Here is a 19,815-nt window from a genome sequence, read left to right as displayed (position 1 = left end):
TTCCTCCCCCTCCGTGCAGCTGAGCCACCCGTGGTACCATGGACTTGACTCTGGCTGCACTCCCCAGAGGAACCATCGCCCTCACCAGTACTCGGACAGAATACTGCTTGGAGAGTGCGATGCACTCCGGGGACTCTTGCACTACCTGCTTGGTCGTCCTCTTCTGTCTGGCAGTCACCCATTCCCTCTTTGCCTGCATACTCTTAAGCTGCGGAGTGACCACTTCTAGAAACGTGCTATCCACGTAACTCTCAGCCTCGCGGATGCACCACAGTGATTCCAGCCACCGCTCAAGCTCCGAAACCCGGAGCTCGAGTTGCTGTATCTGGCAACACTTCCCGCACATGTGGTCGTCCAGGCTACGCAAAGCATCCAGGACTTCCCACATGGCACAGGATGTGCACTCCACAGGACTGAGCCGCCCTGCCATGCCTCTATTTAATAGACTAAGAACTAACCCAGCAGAAATAAACTTAAAACTTAACAAAAAACACTCCCCAGCGACTCACCAATCAGCTCTTTCCCTCTATTTACATAGAAACAAAGATGATAGGAGCAGGAGTAGGCCATTCGGCCCCTCGAGCCTGCTCCGCCATTCAATGAGATCATGGCTGATCATCCAAATTCAGTACCCTGTCCCTGCCTTCTCCCCATATCCCTTGATCCCTTTAGCCTTAAGAAATATATCCAACTCCGTAGAAACATAGAACATAGGCTATTAACTAACTTAGCAGAAATAAACTTATACACTTAAAAAATACACTCACCAGCTACTCACTAATCAGCTCTTTCCCTTATGCTGATATAACTTTTTTACTCTGACGTCACTTTTTCAAAAACTGCCTCTTTTGAGTTGCTGCCGCTCCTTTTAACTGCTCCACTCTCGCTGTGTTCTGTCCAGGTCCACTCCTTCCGCTCGGGACTGCTCCGCTCTCGCTGTGCTTCCTCCAGGTCCACTCCTTCCGCTCGGGACTGCTCCGCTGTCGCTGTGCTTCCTCCAGGTCCGCTCCTTCCGCTCGGGACTGCTCCCCTCTCACTGTGCTTCCTCCAGGTCCACTCCTTCCGCTCGGGACTGCTCCGCTCTCGCTGTGCTTCCTCCAGGTCCGCTCCTTCCGCTCGGGACTGCTCCGCTCTCGCTTTGCTTCCTCCAGGTCCGCTCCTTCCGCAGTGTGATGAGTTTACATAGGCAGTTCTTGCCTTGTCTCGGTTGAGTCGGCACATGCAGCCTAGTTGTACTCCGCCAACTTTGGCCAGGACACTGGGGAGAACGCTCATACTCTTCTTCGAAATAGAACCATGGGATCTTTTATGTCCACTCGAGAGAGCAGATGGGGCCTCAGTTTAATGTCTCGTCGACAGTGCAGTGCTCCCTCGGTACTGCCCTTCTGATGGGGCAGCGCTCGCTCGGTACTGCCTCTCCGACAGTGCAGCTCTCCCTCAGTACTGCCTCTCTGACAGTACGGCGCTCCCTCAGTACTGCCCCTCCGACAGTGCAGCGCTCCCTCGGTACTGCCCCTCCGACAGTGCGGTGCTCCCTCCGTACTGCCCCTCCGACAGTGCAGTGCTCCCTCAGTACTGCCCCTCCGACAGTGCGGCACTCCCTCAGTACCGCCCCTCCGACAGTGCGGCACTCCCTCAATACTGCCCCTCCGACAGTGCAGCGTTCCGACAGTGCAGTGTTCCCTCGGTACTGCCCCTCCGACAGTGCAGTGCTCTCTCAGTACTGCCCCTCCGACAGTGCGGCACTCCCTCAGTACTGCCCCTCCGACAGTGCGGCGCTCCCTCAGTACTGCCCCTCCGACAGTGCGGCGCTCCCTCAGTACTGCCCCTCCGACAGTGCGGCGCTCCCTCAGTACCGCCCCTCCGACAGTGCGGCACTCCCTCAGTACTGCCCCTCCGACAGTGCAGCGTTCCGACAGTGCGGTGCTCCCTCGGTACTGCCCCTCCGACAGTGCGGTGCTCCCTTGGTACTGCACTTAATTGAATTTTGTGCTCGTCTCTGGAGTGGGACTTGAACCCAGAGACGAGAGTGCCTTAAAAATCTGTTAGTTCTTCAACTTTTTCCAGTTCTGATGAAGGGTCATCGTCCTGAAATGTTAACTCTGTTTCTCTCTCCACGATGGTGCCTGACCTGCTGTGTTTCCAGCATTTTCTGCTGTTATTTCAGAGTTCCAGCACCCGCAGAATAAATCTGGAGATAGGGATTTATAATGGAGAAAGTTAACAGGCAAGAGATAAGATTTTTGTTTTAGTACCGTTGGAGGTGAAATGCATAATGTGGACAAGACTGAAACAGTAAGTGCTGGTTGCGCATGCGTTTGACCTTTCGCCAGTTAAAGCCCCAGCAGCTGCTGGAAGCACGTGACCGGCCGCTGGGGGCGGGGGCCAGTGCCCGCGCAGGCGCAGTGGGGCAGCTGCCGAGGATGGCGCAGGCGCAGTGAGGCCGGGGCCGAGGTTGGCGCAGGCGCAGTGGGGGCGAGCGATATGCTAATTTTGTTGATATTCCGCAGCGGAGATTTGAATAAAAGAAGCTGTGGGAGCACGAGCGGCCTGGCGGGCCGGGGCTGAGTGAGAGAGCGGCGAGCCGGAGCCTGAGGGGCGGGGAGCGGCCGGGCCGTGCCGGGGCCGGGCTTCATGGAAAACACGCGCGACTTGGTGAGTGCGGCGCCTCGGGCCTTTCCAGGGAAGGCAGGCGGGCTTCTTTGTTGTGCTGGTCGCGGGCTTACCCGAGGCCTCAGGCTTTCGGGGGATTCTGGTGAGGTGGGAGAAGCCTGGATGTGAATCACCCTCCTCCTCCTGCTGCCAGGGAGCGGCTTGTGTTGCGGCCTCTGGTGGTTCCTCTCTCTATCTCTCTCTCATTGCGGCTTAGGCGCTGCACAGTCAGTCGGCCGCTGCACCGTCTCTATAGCGACTGGGAGGCCGGCCTCCCACCCCCTGACCCCGCACTCTGCCCCGCTCCAGCTCCCTCTGCTCTTTGTCCCACTGTCCGGCGTTGTTGTCTGTGGCTGGGCACTGCTGCTCGGTTCAGCCAGAGATGCAAGTAACGGGGAACCTCCTGAGCATTAGAGCAGGTTGTGGGAAGATTTAATATGAAGGGTTGTGTGAACGAGGGATGTGCTTGTGAATGGTACCAGGGATGAGGGACTTCAGTAGTCTGGAGAAGCTGGGGTTGATCTCCTCAGATTCAGAGCAAAGAAGGTTAATAGGAGATTTAATAGTAGTGTTCAAAATCATGAAGGGTTTCAATCGAGTAAATAAGGAGAAACTGCTTCCACTTGCAGGAGGGAGCTGGAGGAGAATTCTTTTTTACACAGCAAGTTGTTGTGCACAGCCAGAAAGGCTGGTGGAAGCAGATTCAACAGTAACTTTCAACAGTAACTTTCAAAAGGGAATTGGATAAATACTTGAAGGAAGATTTGCACTTACATCGCGCTTTTCACGACCACTGGACGTCCCAAAGAGCTTTGCAGCCAGTGAAGTACTTCTTGTAGTCACGGTTGTAATATGGGAAACACAACTGCCAATTTGCGCACAGCAAGCGCCCACCAACAGCAATGTGATAATGACCAGGTAATTTTTTTTTTAGTGATGTGGAAGGGGGAAATTTACAGGGCTATGAGGAATGAGCAGGGGAGTAATTGAATAGCTCTTTCAGAGAGCCAGCACAGATATGATGGGCCAAATGGCCTCCTTCTGTGCTGCATCATTCTATGATTCTATGAAAATATTAAAATATCTTGAGCCTTCCTGTCACCTCGTTTAATGCATTCTAAATTCCTTTGTCTACAGTTGTAGGAGTTGCCGATAAGAACTTGTCACACTTGTAATCACACCCTGAGGTCTTGAAAGGTGCTATATAAAAGCAAGTCTGCCTGTCGCCCCAGGTGCCGCTACTGACAGGAGGGTGTCATTATGATGTGACTCGTTTACATTGGCAGGTTCTAGTAGAAGTAAGGAAGAAAGACTTGCATTTATATAGCACCTTTCACGACCACTGGACGTCCCAAAACGCTTTACAGCCAATTAAATACTTTTTGGATTGTAGTCGCTGTTGTAATGTAGGAAATGCGGCAACCAATTTGCGCACAGCAAGATCCCACAAACCGATAATGGCCAGCTAATCTGTTTGTGATGTTGATTGAGGGCTAAACATTGGCTTGGACGCCTGCTCTTCTTTGAAATAGTGCCCGGGGATCTTTTGCGCCCACCTGAGAGCAGACAGGTCCTCGGTTTAACGTCTTATCCAAAAGACGGCAATTCCGAAGTGTAGTACTCCCTCAGTATTGCACTGGGAGTGTCAGTCTAGATTTAGTGTTCAAGTCTCTGGAGTGGGACTTGAACCCACAGCTGACATGGCTGCAGTGACGACACGTCAAAGGTACATTGAAGTGTCAACCATGGCTCGACAACAACTTCTTCTGTTTATCTAGCACCTTTAACATAGTAAAAATCCCAAGGTGTTTCACTGGAGTATTATGAGATACAAAATTTGACACCGAGCCACATAAGGAGAAATTAGGGCAGGTGACCAAAAGCTTGGTCAAAGAGGTAGGTTTTCAGGAGCGTCTTGAAAGAGGAGAGCGAGGTTTACGCAGGGAATTCCAGAGCTTAGGGCCTAGGCAACAGAAGGCATGGCCATCAATGCTTGAGGGTTATCTGGGGGTGGTTGCGGGGTTGAAGGAGATTAGAGATAGGGAGGGTCGAGGCCATGGAGGGATTTGAAAACAAGGATGAGAATTTTGAAATCGAGGCATTGCTTAACCGGGAGCCAGTGCAGGTCAGCGAGCACAGGGGAGATGGTGAACGGGACTCGGTGCGAGTTAGGACACGGGCAGCTGAGTTTTGGATCACCAAGTTTACGTAGGGTAGAATGTGGGAGGCCAGCCAGGAGTGCGTTGGAATAGTCAAGTCTAGCAGTAACAAAGGCATGGATGAGTGTTTCGGCAGCGGATGAGCTGAGGCGAGGGCGGAGACGGGTGATGTTACGGAGGTGGAAAGCTCAGTAGGTAGCATTCTCGTCTCAGGCTGACCCTGACCTGCTGAGTATTTCCAGCATTTTCTGTTTTTATTTCTGAATCTTCACTCCTGCGTTCAACACAGGCAACTGACTGGTAGAAAATTAAACCTGAAAATGCCAGAAAAAGTTAGTCAGTATCTGAAAAGAGAAAAGACAGGTTAATGTTTCGGATGCAGATCTTTGTTAGAACTGGACTTGCCGTCAAATGTTTTATTGCACATTGTCTGTGGGTTGGTTTTACCTCAACTTTGGGATAAGGTCTGGGGATCAACATTGACCAGAAACTAAACTAGTTCAGCCATATCAACAATATGACTACAAGGGCAGGGCAGATGCGAATGACTCACCACCTGATCCCTCAAAACCTCACCACCTTCTACGTGGCTCAAGTCAGGAGTGTGATGGAATACTCACCATTTGCCTGGAAGTTGTACACCACTCAGGACAGAGCAGTCTGTTTGACGGGTGTCCCAGCCATTGGTCTGAATGTCCATCTCCTCCACCCCTGGCACAAGGTGGCTGCATATTACATAGAATTTACAGCACAGAAACCGGCCGCTTGGCCCGGCTGCTGTCTACAGGATGCACAGCAGCGAGATCACTGAGCGCACCCAGCCTTGCGCTGTCTACCATACGGAGAAGGCCCACCGCCACCTCCGCAGTGATGGGCAATAAATGTTGTATTGTCAGCGTTCCCCACATCCTGCGAACAATTAAAAGAAATGGACAAGCCCGAGACTTCGGGCAGTGAGAGAGTTCTGTGGAGCTCCTTCCCTCAGCCTTCCCTTCCTTCTGCAATCTGCAGGCTTTTAGTAACCCTGATTCCTGTTGGTTAATCACTATTGGTTTACCTTACTCTTTCTCCTCATTTAAGCCTTGGTGGAGTCCTGCACCATGGGCATCAGTCCTCCTTCTGTTTTTCTCAATTTAAAAAACATTGTCATGCAGTGTCACTGAGCTGTAGGCTGTGTCTTGGCACTGGTATCTGTGTGTATCTTCACATCACTCCACCATGTAATCTGACCTTTCCCTACGGGAAGTTGTGGAGGGATCCAGCTGTGTCCCATTTTTATGAATTTGCTGCAGATCTGCATTTGTGGAATCCTCGGAGCAGGTGACTTGCTATTGTATTCACAAAGATGGTGACCTCATTTCATACCTCATGTATTGTTCTCGCTGTGCAGTATGTTATATAGTTCTTCGCAATTTCATAACTGAAAAGAGATGACACTGATGACAGGAGAGAACGAAATGATCTGCAATCTAACGACTTTTATTTCAAATGAATATGGTACCTTGTACCTTCAAGTATTCTGCTTATAACATGCAGTATGATTTGATTTGTCCTCTTGCACAATGAGTTTTGAGTTGGTTACATATTAAAACAAAAAGTTTCTGATCAAGGCAGAACAGTTATAATGGATTGTATCATCTATTGTATCTTTGTATCTGCTGATCAATGGCTTGTTGGTCAAAAGAATCCTGTAACTGGTTTTATTAACAGCACTTGCTGTCTCGACTTGAATTGAAATTATCCTTATATAAAAAAATAAAAAAAAATTGCTATTAATTACTGGGCGTACATCGTGTGCAGGTTGTAGAGAGGAAGAGTGAGTCTTACAGAGCATCTTGTGGATGGCCTGGAGACTGGTTCTTTGGGGCAGTTGTGCTGAATGATCTTGAACAGTCATCTTGCTGATATTGGCCAGTTGCTTCTGTGCTGTGGAGCAAGTTATTCCTCATGTTGCAGTGGCCCGTTGTAAATGCACTCCTCGCAATCCCTGTTTTCTTCCTCTTACCTTTGCTACCCTTCCCATAATGTCTGATCTGCAGCTGAGCAGCAACCTGTTGATATGAGTTCGTCACCACTTTTGGTGCTTGCCACTTAATTTTTTTTTTTAAATGTTCAGTAATGAAAAGTTTGGGATTTCCAGCTTCTGTTTTTGTAGTGAATTCTAGAACGGAATGAAAGCGAGTTTTCTTGATTAGACACTCACTAACTTTACCCACTAATGAATTGAAAGTTTTCGATACCTGTATTAGAAATTTGGTATGCTGACACTTTTGGGGTAAGTGCAATTGTTTTGCCATGTTTCTCCCACTGTGCGCTGGCTGATAGGGCAGGTGATCTGCTCCTGTGTCTCTACAGCTGTCTGGGCAGTGACGGGTAATCTGCTCCTGTGTCTCTACAGCTGTCTGGGCGGTGACAGGTGATCTGCTCCTGTGTCTCTACAGCTGTCTGGGCAGTGACGGGTAATCTGCTCCTGTGTCTCTACAGCTGTCTGGGCGGTGACGGGTAATCTGCTCCTGTGTCTCTACAGCTGTCTGGGCAGTGACGGGTAATCTGCTCCTGTGTCTCTACAGCTGTCTGGGCGGTGACGGGTAATCTGCTCCTGTGTCTCTACAGCTGTCTGGGCAGTGACGGGTAATCTGCTCCTGTGTCTCTACAGCTGTCTGGGCGGTGACGGGTAATCTGCTCCTGTGTCTCTACAGCTGTCTGGGCGGTGACGGGTAATCTGCTCCTGTGTCTCTACAGCTGTCTGGGCGGTGACGGGTAATCTGCTCCTGTGTCTCTACAGCTGTCTGGGCGGTGACGGGTAATCTGCTCCTGTGTCTCTACAGCTGTCTGGGCAGTGACGGGTAATCTGCTCCTGTGTCTCTGCAGCTGTCTGGGCGGTGACGGGTAATCTGCTCCTGTGTCTCTACAGCTGTCTGGGCGGTGACGGGTAATCTGCTCCTGTGTCTCTACAGCTGTCTGGGCGGTGACGGGTAATCTGCTCCTGTGTCTCTGCAGCTGTCTGGGCGGTGACGGGTAATCTGCTCCTGTGTCTCTACAGGTGTCTGGGAGGTGAACGAGAAATAGCTGCAGTAACTGGAGAGGTTCCCCTTTCTCTGGGGAAGTGTGTGTCTTTCACTTCTTTCTTTCCTTTCCTTCCACTTTCTCATCCGTATTCCCCCACGCTTCATGTACCTGTGTTGGCTTTGATTTCTGGAATTAGCCGCAAGGTGAATTTGTAGCCTCTGCCATGGGATGATTTTGGGGTGGGAGAGCGAGAAACTGCAGTTCAGTGAATGAAGGGCCGACCTGTGTTGGGGTCAGCCAGTAGCTTTATTTATGAATGAGGCTGATTTGAGCTCGCTTGTGACTTGGCCCACGAGCTGACTCATCAATCTACAGTGATGGAAACCTACTTCACAGCAGAGTGTGCAGCCTGCTCAGTACAAACACATGAACATTGTGACATTTTCAGTTTGAGGAAGAACAGGAGAAAGTAAAGGATGAGAGAAGGACAGTTGACCATCGAGCTCACCCTCTAATGTTTTAAAGCAATCAGCCCAACCGCATCTGCTCTCCGAACATCAGAGTCCACTGCCTGACCTGGTAGATCATTCCAAACATTCATCATCATCTAAATTCATGTCCTATTGTTTCTACCAGTCTGACTAACCTTCGAGTAATATTCTGGGTTCACATTATCTGTGCTGTCCAATACTTTATATACCTTCAGTGAGGCTGCTCCTTAACCACCACCTTTCTAGACAGCACAGTGCAAGCTTCTGTATTCTTTCGCTGCAACCCACCTCTATAATTGGGAACATTCTTGTTGCTCTTTAACGAAGTTCCACATGTCGCGGGTATCTGAGGTAAAACTTGAAGCTGGATAAGGAATTGGTTGAGAGAGATGTATCAGCAGCAGCTCCTAATAAGGGGAGTAATGTGGGTCGGGGAGATGCACCGAGTGGTGTGATTTAGAAATCTACGGGCACTCCTATTGCTTCAGAATTGGATTCAAAAGCACAGTGTAAGTTGGTCACATTTGCAGATGATGCCAAACTAGGGCAGTGGCAGTTTTTTACGTTACAGACTGTTTGTTCTCGGATGTGGGCAGTGCTACATTTATTGACCATCGATGGTTGCTCTGATATACTGCGGGATGGGAGTCCAATCAGGCAGGGGTGACCACGCTCCCTGCACTGAAGGACAGGCAGGTTTTTACAAGAAGCAGTTTTGATGCTCATTCATTAAGGTGCCACATAAAAGGTTACTTCACAAGATAACAGCTCACGGGGTTGGGGGTAATGTATTAGCAAGGATAGAGGATTGGCTAACTAACAGAAAACAGAGTGTCGGGATAAATGGGTCATTTTCAGGTTGGCAAACTGTAACTAGTGGGGTGCCACAGGGATCAGTGCTGGAGCCTCAACTATTTACAATCTATATTAATGACTTGGATGAAGGGACCGAGTGTACTGTAGCCAAATTTGCTGATGATACAAAGATAGGTGGGAAAGCAAGTTGTGAGGAGGACACAGAGTCTGCAAAGGGATATAAATAGGTTAAGTGAGTGGGCAAAAATTTGGCAGATGGAGTATAATGTGGGCAAATGAGATGTTATTCACTTTGGTAGGAAGAATAAAAAAGCAAATTATTATTTAAATGGAAAGAGACTACAAAATGCTGAGGTACAGAGGGATCTGGGGGTCCTTGTTCATGAAACACGAAAAGTTAGCATGCAGGTACAGCAAGTAATTAGGAAGGCAAATAGAGTGTTGGCCTTTATTGCAAAGGGAATGGAGTATAAAAGTAGGAAAGTCTTGCTGCAACTGTACAGGACGTTGGTGAGAACACATCTACATAAGAACATAAGAAATTGGAGCAGGAATAGGCCACTTGGCCTCTCGAGCCTGCTCCGCCATTCAATAAGATCATGGCTGATCTCGGGCTCAAAGCCACTTCCCTGCCCACTCCCCATAACCATTCACTCCCTTATCTTGCAAAAATCTGCCTATCTTCACTATAAATGTATTTAATGACCCAGCCTTCACGGCTCTCTGGGGCAGAGAATTCCACAGATTTACGACCCTCTGAGAGAAGAAATTCCTCCTCACCTCAGTTCTAAAAGGGCGACCCTTAATCTAAGACTGTGCCTCCAAGTTCTGGATTTCCCCACGAGGGGAAACATCCTCTCTGCATCTACCTTGTCGAGCCCCCTCAGTATCTTATGTTGCAATACGATCACCTCTCATTCTTCTAAATTCCTGAGAGTATAGGCCTAGCCTGCTCAACCTTTCCTCATAAGTCAACCCCCTCATCTCTGGAATTAACCTCGTGAATCGTCTCTGAACTGCCTCCAATGCAAGTATATCCTTCCTTAAATAAGGAGACCAAAACTGTACGCAGTACTCCAGTGTGGTCTCACCAATACCTTGTACTGTTGTAGCAGGACTTCCCTGCTTTTATACTCCAACCTCCTTGAAATAAAGGCCAACATTCCATTTGCCTTTTTGATTACTTGCTGTACCTGCATGCTAACTTTTTGTGTTTCATGCGCAAGGACCCCCAGGTCCCTCTGAACTGTAGCATTTTGTAATCTCTCTATTTAAATAATAATTTGCCTTTTTATTTTTCCTGCCAAAGTGTATAACCTCGCACTTTCCCACATTATACTCCATCTGCCAAATGTTTGCCCACTCACTTAGCCTGCCTATATCCCTTTGCAGATTCTTTGAGTCCTCTGCACAACTTGCTTTCCCACCCATCTTTGTATCATCTGCAAACTTGGCTACATTACACTCGGTCCCTTCATCCAAGTCATTAATGTAGATTGTAAATAGTTGAGGCCCCAGCGCTGATCCCTGTGGCACCCCACTAGTTACTGTTTGCCAACCGGAAAATGACCCATTTATCCCGACTCTCTGCTTTCGGTTAGTTAGCCAATTCTCTATTCATGCTAATATATTACCCCCAACTCCGTGAGCTCTTATCTTATGCAGTAACCTTTTATGTGGCACCTTATCAAATGCCTTCTGGAAATCTAAATACACGACATCTACTGGTTCACTTTTGTCCACCCTGCTCGTTACATCCTTAAAGAACTCCAGCAAATTTGTTAAAAATGATTTCCCTTTCATAAAACCATGCTGACTGTGCTTGACTGCATTATGATTTTCCTAATGCCCTGCTACTGCTTCCTTAATGATGGACTCCAGCATTTTCCCAATGACAGATGTTAGGCTAACTGGTCTATAGTTTCCTGCTTTCTGTCTCTCTCCTTTCTTAAAACATCCGGAGTACTGTGTGCAATTTTGGTCTCCTTATTTAAGAAAGGATATACTTGCATTGGAGGCAGTTCAGAGAAGGTTCACGAGGTTGATTTCTGAGTTGAAGGGGTTGTCTTATGAGGAAAGGTTGAACAGGTTGGGCCTGTACTCACTGGAGTTTAGAAGAATGAGAGGGGATCTTATTGAAACGAGATTCTGAGGGGACTTGACAGGGTCGATGTAGAGAGGATGTTTCCCCTCGTGGGGGAATCTAGAACTAGAGGGCATAGTTTCAGAATAATGGGTCGCCCAATTAAAACGGAGATGAGGAGGAATTTCTTCTGAGGGTCGTGAACCTTTGGAATTCTTTACCCCAGAGAGCTGTGGAGGCGGAGTCATTGAATATATTCAAGGCAGAGATTGACAGATATTTGAGCTACAGGGGAGTCGAGGGATATGGGGAGCGAGCGGGAAAGTGGAGTTCAGACCAAAACCAGATCAGCCATGATCTTATTGAATGGCGGAGCAGGCTCGAGGGGCCAAATGGCCGACTCCTGCTCCTATTTCTTATGTTCTTATTCTTTGCCCCCTAGTGCAAGTCCACAAATTACCAGATTACTTCAGAACGTGCCATGGTGGAATTGGAACTCTCGACCTCTGGGAGTCCCAGTAGATTTCTAAATCACACCACTCCGTGAATCTCCCCGGCCCATGAATCTCCAGCACAGACACGATGGGCCGAATGACCTCCTGTGCTGTAAACCTCTTTGATTCTATGAGTCGCTCGTCCAGTACCATAACTACACTATCACATCACTGTATTCTGATTTAGTCATTATTTAATTCTGTAAACTGGTTGGTTGCATGAATATTGCAATGGACACGAGATGCTTGTGTGCTCTGTTATTTGGAAACTGCTGAAGCTGGTCTTTGGTGTCCCTCCATTGAGTAGACCTTGTGGGAACTAAATAAGCATGCGAAGATGAAACACCAGAGCCCAATGTAATATTTGAAATGTGTTTTCTTGAACAGGTCCAAAAGATACTCTCGGCTGTAAATCTCTTAAGCCCTTGACTCACTGTGGCTTAGTGCATCGTGTGGCATGATACTGAGCCATAAAACCAGCGAGGTGCCAAGTCCACGCTGAGTTCACTGATCTTGGGTGTGGCTGCAGTGGGCTGCTTTCATTGGTTTTGTTGCTCTTGGGAGATGAAAAATGATCCAGGATTTAGTTGCAGTCCAGTGAGCTCTGCTGCAAGCGTCCTTGTATGAATTTCAGGAGAGCACAGGCCCTTCATGATCAAGTAGCCTGCAGTTATTCACATGAAAAATGGGCACTTGGGTGACGTTTCAGAGGGTGGAGCGGTACCCCAGCAGAAGCTCACTCTGTCGGGTCAAAACTGAGGGCAGGAAACTTCTCTGCACGGGGCCACTCCTCGGGTACTGCGCGTAGTTCTGGTCGCCAATACACAGGGTAACATCCCAGCCCTGGAGTTGCAGAGAAGAGCCATTAGGTGTCGGGTGACTGAGTCCTGAAGTTAGACTAGGAAACTTGGACTCTTCAGCCTTGAAAGCAGGCATTTGAGGCGACCTTATGGCAGTATATCAGCATGATTTAAAATGAAACCTCAGCAGGAGGACGAGGGGGCATAGTTACAACTTGGTAAAAGGCAAGCACTACTTCACACCAAGAGCGAGTTCATGTTTGAAATCTCTCCGGGTAGGGAAGGAGACACTGGAATAAATCAAGAAAGAAAGACTTGCATTTATATAGCGCCTTTCACCACCACCGGACGTCCCAAAGTGCTTTACAGCCAATCAAGTACTTTTTGAAGTGTAGTCACTGTTCTAATGTAGGAAACGCGGCAGCCAATTTGCACACCGCAAGATCCCACAAACAGCAATGTCATCATGACCAGATCATCTGTTTTTAGTGATGTTGATTGAGGGATAAATATTGGCCCCAGGACACTGGGAATAACCCCTCTGCTCTATTTCGAATCGTGCCATGGGAACTTTTACTTTCACCTGGTTTAACTTGATTGAATTTTTTGAGGAGGTAACACGGAGAGTCGATGAGGGTGGTGCGTTTGATGTCTATATGGATTTTAGCAAGGCTTTTGATAAGGTCCCTCATGGAAGACTAGTCACGAAAGTAAAAGCCCCTGGGATCCAAGGCAAAGTGGCAAGTTGGATCCAAAATTGGCTCAGAGGCAGGAAACAAAGGGTAATGGCCGAAGGGTGTTTGTGACTGGAAGGCTGTTTCCAGTGGGGTTCTGCAGGGCTCAGTACTGGGTCCTTTGCTTTTTGTGGTATATATCAATGATTTGGACTTGAATGTAGGAAGTATGATTGAGAAGTTTGCAGATGATACAAAAATTGGCCGTGTGGTTGATAATGAAGAAGAAAGCTGTAGACTGCAGGAAGATAACAATGGACTGGTCAGGTGGGCAGAACAGTGGCAAATGGAATTCAATCTGGACAAGTGTGAGGTAATGCATTTGGGGAGGGCTAACAAGGCAAGGGAATACACAATAAATGGTAGGACACTGAGAAGTGAAGAAGATCAGAGGGACCTTGGAGTGCATGTCCACAGATCCCTGAAGGTGGCAAGACAGGTAGATAAGGTGCTTTAGAAGGCATACAGGATACTTTCCTATATTCTATGCCTTGGCTGATAAAAGAGCAGAGAAGTTATGCTTGAACTGTGTAAAACACTAGCTAGGCCTCAGCTAGAATACCGCGTGCAGTTCTGGTCACCACATTACAGGAAGGATGTGATTGCACTGAAGGGGGTGCAGAGGAGATGTTGCCTGGGCTGGGGAATTTTAGCTATGGGGAAAGATTGGCCAGGCTGGGGTTGTTTTCTTTGCAACAGAGGAGGCTGAGGGGAGGACCTAATTGAGGTGTATAAAATTGAGGGGCCTAGATAGAGTGGATAGGAAGGACCGATTTTCCTTAGCAGAAGGGTCAATAACCAGGGGGCATAGATTTAAAGTAATTGGTCAGAAGTTTAGAGGGGATTTGAGGAGAAATGTTTTCACCCAGAGGGTGCTGGGGGTCTACAACTCGCTGCCTGAAAGAGTGGTGGAGGCAGAAACCCTCATCACATTTAAAAAGCACTTTTGATATGCACTTGAAGTGCTGTAGCCTGCAAGGCTACAGACCAAGTGCTGGAAAGTGTGATGAGGGTGGATAGCTCTTTGTTGTCTGGCACGGACAAGATGGACCGAATGGCCTCATTCTGTGCTGTAAATTTCTATGATTCTATGAATGTCTCATCCAGAGATGGCACTGCCAACAGTGTAGCACTCCCTCAGTACTGCACTGGAGTGTCAGCCTAGATTATGTGCTCAAGTCTCTGGATTGGGATTTGAACCCACAGCTTTCTGACTCCGAGGCGAGAGTGCTGCCCACTGAGCCACTAAGCTGACGGTTCGATGCTGTGATGAGGGTGACTGGAACTTTCCTTGCAAGGATGGGCTGTTTGCACACCCTCCTCTGTACTTTTGTTTAAAACTAAGGCCTAAAAAGCAGTCACTTCAGTTTCTCATAACTGCTTGGTAGTTTTAAAAATGTGAATTAAAAGCGGTCTGTGTGCAGTAATCGGCAAACTGAAGTGCTCTCTCTGCACTCTTTAACGTGAGCTGCTGATGTGATCCCTGTCCGAGGAATGCTCCGCTTGCTGGGAAACACCTGCTGTTACCAACAAGTCCCCACAAATCCTGTCATTTAACAGGTCCCGGTTGTCTTGTTGGAAGTTGTGCTGTCTCTGTGCCTGATGGCATTGTTAACTTTGTGTAATAAACGGGGGTTGTGTATTCTCCGGGAAGTGCAAGACTAGAGCTTTGACACACTGCCAACCATTGAGCGGAGAATCCCATTGAGAATAGAAATGGACAGAATTTACAGATGGTAATCTCAGGACTTTGTGCAGAGTAATGAGCCAAGAAAGGTTAGCGGTGATTGTACTTTCTTTTTTAAACTGGTAAAATGTGTGTCATGCTTCATCAGTTCTGCTTCTCGTAATGTTAAAAGGCAGGTTCCCTTGGGTTTTATGTGAAGTCTGACCACGTATTACTTGGGGAATCCCATTCTTGCTGAGAAGTGCACCTGTGATATCTTAGTGAACTGCTGTTCTATTGCTGTGGTATAAAGGAGAAGTGTAGAATGTGAAATAGGTGCTTTTCAATCTGGTGGGCTCACTGCCCTCATTCACACCTAGGGGCTAGGTACAGACTGCAACCAGCTGAGGTCCAGGGCTGCCACCTTCCTATTGTCTCCACTATTGAATAGTATGTGCTGCAGGGAGATGGAAATGCAAAACAGCTTGCAAATAAAACCAGAGTGTTCTTTCCTTTTTGGAATATAAAGCTTTGTTTGTGAACCCCAGTGGCTGACTGGACAAATGTGCAGCTCGGGGTATTACTGAATTATGGACTGCATGCACAATCCGGGCTCGTTTCTCACTTAAGGGGCCTGTACAATATGCCTCGGCATCCCAGGCAGGGCTGAAGGCTCCTGCTCGGAATTAATAACCAGTGACTCCTCCTGGAAAATGTGTGTGCTTGGAAGTCAGAATTGGGTTCAACTGTGATGCTCTTTCTCTGTCTCGACCCCCCCCCCCCCCACCCAGCCCTTCTCTTAGTTGAATGTTGGCACTCTGATCACTTGGGTGTAATATTGGAGGATAGTTGGTGCTTTTGGAACTGTGTCCCACAACAGGAGGGATGGGATAAGGTCAGGAAACTGGATGAAGGAGGAGGGAGACAGAGTTCATTCATGTCGAGAGCTGGGGTACAGTACTTGAATATTATGGAACTGACTTTCTCTTCAGTTACTGTGATTAACTGAAATGCCTTTGAACAAAACCTTCACTTTATTGGGGTCTTCCTATTCAGATGTTGTCCAAGCTTCATGTACTGATCCTGATTGGTGCAAATCTATTGGGTCACAACTGTAATCTTGTTAGCCGCCTCTAACAGCAGGTTATGTTTGGAAATGATGGAGGAAGGAGAGGTCAGTTCACAAACGGGGTGTTGTGCAAAGTCCACTGCAGCAGCCGCAGCCTTTACTTTTGGCTTTTGTCCTCTTTGGGCAGTGGGTGAGTAAATTGTGGGAACCAGAGGTGAGGAGACCACTGGCAGAGGGGTATGCAGTGGAGTAATAGGTGCAGGTTTGTGTCTGTGGTTTTTCTGCACTCTTTTTGCTGTCATATCTATGCTCTGATGGGGATGTGCTGAACAGAGGGAGGAAAAATAAGAGGTAGTAACATTCAAGGTACATTCAGTCACCTCCAAGTGTTTGTTTTGAGTAGGATTAATGGAAGCTTGGGAGAAAGTCATTCTCAGTCTTGATACATAAGCATCCAAGCAAGCCGTGCAAAAGCCACTCTTGCTCCTAGAGTGTGGGCTATCTACTGCGGTACACCCTGAAATGTTTTGTAATCTGTTTGCAGACTGAGCACTCCCCACGGTCAGAGAGGAAGAGGAGGGATTCGTTTGGAATGTTTGACGGCTATGACAGCTGCAGTGAGGATAGCAGCAGCAGCTCCAGCTCTGACGAGAGCGAAGAGGAAGTTACCTCGATACCGGCCAGTCTCCCACTCATCAAAACCAATGGACAAGTCTACACGTACCCAGATGGCAAATCTGGAATGGGTCAGTCCAAGAGTTCCCTCTTGTGCATTAGTTAGTCCTTCTCATGGGCTATTACAAGATGGCCAGAGTACCATGATGTGGATTGGAGTTCACTGTATAGAATACGATTGGACCCAGCTCTTCCCATTCACACTATTGTCTCGAATGCCAAGTCCAAACACAGTGGTCCCGTTATCCAGCTTCCAGCCTTCTGCTTATTAGAACCGGTTTCCAAATGCCACCTAAAGCTGGTGACCCATGTCTGTCACCTATTTCCTTCGTGTGAAATCTATGATGTGTGTCCTGTGTCTGGTCAGAATGAATGAATTAGGCAAGATTTGCCAACTAACTTACTTAAAAAAAAACTCTTCAGTTTTCAGAATTCCTGATCGAGCACGAAGTCTGTGGGCAATTCAGCTTTTTGACCAACATGTCATTGCAGTCTCACACACATGACTAGCTGTGGAAAAACTTTAAATAGACCAGCATCACAGGAAGTGTTGGGAGTGTCCCCACCGGACCTCTTCAAATCCCATGGGTACAAAGATTTGTAAGAGGAGACTTTCATCCCAGCATTGTCGCCAGGATCTCCACACTACTCCCAAAGTTTCAACCCATTGTCCGTTTATGAACTTACCAATCAGCTCCTTTATTAATGAGCATTGAGGGCTGATTTAATGGGTAACAGTCTTGGGGGGCGGCATTAGTGAGGCTGGCTGAGAGAGCTGGGTCACCATCAGTGGAGAAGCGGAGCAGCATTGCTCAGTTGATGACTCCAGTCATTTTCACCTGGGTTCAAATCCAATCTCACTGATGGGGTGGAAGTCTTTTCCGATTGGCTACCGGGATTCAAACTGAAATGGGTTTGATGCCGTCTCAACCCATTGCCTGGTAAATGCAGGTCCACAGCACAAAACTCTCGGTTTCAAGGCCATAGGATGGCTGATGGACAAAAATGGTTGGTGTAAAATGATGGCTAAATAACATAAGGGCCCAGGAATTCGGGCCGGGGGCTTCCTGCGGGAGCAAGTAGGATTGTGTTTAATTCCCCAGCACTTGGGTATCTTATTTTGCTCACATTAAAGGCAAGTCACTTGAAAGCAGGTGAAAAATGTTTTGAGGAGAAATCCAATATTTGCTCGATTGTCACTATCTTTGCATGGTATTCGGCTGTAATGGATCCGCTAATGGGGTAGCTGGGTGTGATTATATAGCTGATGAATTTATCTGCAGGCTTTGACTCGTGTACTGGTCCAAGAGTGCAGACCCCTGCCAACTTTCTGTAGGAAGTAAAGGCTACCTTTGGTCGTACTTAGATCAGCTATTGCTGTATATGTGACGAAGGATTTTACTGTAAAATGTGTTAAATTTAATGAAGTTTTTAAAACTCCTATTCTAGCACAATAAATAACATACAGTTGGAAATTCTGAGGGTTAATTTTGTTTTTGTTTTTTTGGGGGGGCGGAGGGAGAAAATAACTCTCTTTCTTTGGTGCTTATCAAGGCAAGAGAATGGGACCCATTTAACTCTGCACCCAAATGTCAGCAGCTGCTGTTACATTGATTTAGTGCCTTGCTAATGCTGTCCGGTCCGATCCACGGGCCTTGCGTAGTAGGTATACCTGCTGAAGGTAACAGCCAGAAAGCCTTGATCTTTACCAGCCACCAGGCTTGGCAAATGCACAGGACCATGGATCGAGACCTGGTACTAAACCAATAGAAATGCACCTTGAGGTTCCCATTTCCAGCTTGGGAAGTACAGCCTGTTGCGAAGAGCAAATTCTCTATCCTTGAGCAGGTTGGGTCTGTACTCATTGGAGTTTAGAAGAATGAGAGGTGATCTTATTGAAACATATGAGATTCTGAGAGGGCTTGACAGGGTAGATGCAGAGAGGATGTTTCCCCTCGTGGGGGAATTCAGAATAAGGGGCCACCCATTTAAAACTGAGATGAGGACGAATTTCTTCTGAGGGTCGTGAATCTTTGGAATGCTCTTCCCCAGAGAGCTGTGGAGGCGGAGTCATTGAATATATTCAAGGCAGAGATAGACAGATATTTGAGCTACAGGGGAGTCGAGGGTTATGGGGAGTGGGTGGGAAAGTGGACTTGAGGCCAAGATCAGATTAGCCATGATCTTATTGAATGGTGGGGCAGGCTCGAGGGGCCGGATGGCCTACTCCTATTTCTTATGTTCTTATGGCTTGCCTGGGTAACATTGGCCAATTGGGGGAGTTCTGTGCTGTGAACCCATGCCCACTTGTAGCTGGGCTGAAGCTGCTCCAACTCGCTTACTGTAGAACCTTGTGCAACCGGCAGTTTTAGAAGACTGTCCCCCAGTCGGACTGGAATGGATTTGAACCTAGGTCCCCGAGTAGAAAGGGCAGTTTTCTAACCCAGGGTGACGCCCTAGTCCTAATTTTTTGTGTATTTTAAAAACATGATCTGTAATCTGTGCTCTGTTTGAGTGATGAAACAGCGACTGAATGATTGCACGTGTCACTGGTGAGCTCTTGGCTTGGTTTTCTGATGGTTCTGTGCCTTCTTCACTAGCCACCTGTGAGATGTGTGGGATGGTCGGAGTGAGGGATGCTTTTTATTCCAAGACCAAGCGATTCTGCAGTGTGTCCTGCTCCAGAAGCTACTCATCCAACTCGAAAAAAGCCAGCATTTTAGCTAGACTTCAGGTACTATTTCCTGTATATACTGTAGCATTGATTTTCTGTGTCTCGTACACCTGCCATCTTGGCTCTCCTTCCCTCCCAGTGATTTCAGTTATGCGGAGGCTCGTCTTCGAACAGCTCTCTTCATTTGAATGAGAGCCAGAGTTCTGAGTATGCAGCAATACACAGCCTATAGAGCTTGTTTTTTGAGGTTGGATGGCTCTGGATTGGTTCCCAGACTGACCTGGAGTTTCCTGACGCTCGCCTTCCCCATTTAAGTGCCATTATGGCAGTTGAACAGTTAGTTTAGCTTTCCAGTGGTATTCATAAACCGTAGCTACAATTTCAGATCTTGTCACTAAACCTGTCTTTTAAAATGGCAGCAGCTATTCTCCTCCCGAGGTGGCAATCACCCTTTTTAAAGGAGCTGTTTTTTTGTGCTTTACTTACGGCGTGG

The 19,815-nt window shown here is 47.7% G+C and overlaps 1 protein-coding gene across 4 annotated transcripts in view; it reads left to right on the top strand.

Annotated features, from left to right (window-relative positions):
• Positions 1–19,815, top strand: part of mbtd1 (mbt domain containing 1) — a 90,554-nt gene that overhangs the window by 31,740 nt on the left and 38,999 nt on the right. For 2 of the 4 annotated variants that reach the window (XM_085964008.1, XM_085964007.1), the window contains exons 1-3: positions 2,463–2,655; positions 16,518–16,719; positions 19,249–19,382. In XM_085964008.1, the coding sequence (XP_085820134.1) occupies positions 2,635–2,655; positions 16,518–16,719; positions 19,249–19,382 (357 nt within the window). In that variant the 5' untranslated portion in view covers positions 2,463–2,634. Of the gene's footprint in view, positions 1–2,460; positions 2,656–16,517; positions 16,720–19,248; positions 19,383–19,815 lie in introns of those variants that run through there. The other 2 variants (XM_085964005.1, XM_085964006.1) reach the window with 2 other exon arrangements.

The sequence above is a fragment of the Somniosus microcephalus genome, chromosome 21 (genome assembly GCF_052327205.1).
Source record: "Somniosus microcephalus isolate GS21.2 chromosome 21, FLI_Smic_1.0, whole genome shotgun sequence".
NCBI lineage: Eukaryota > Metazoa > Chordata > Chondrichthyes > Squaliformes > Somniosidae > Somniosus > Somniosus microcephalus.
This window is presented reverse-complemented; position numbering and strand designations above follow the sequence as displayed.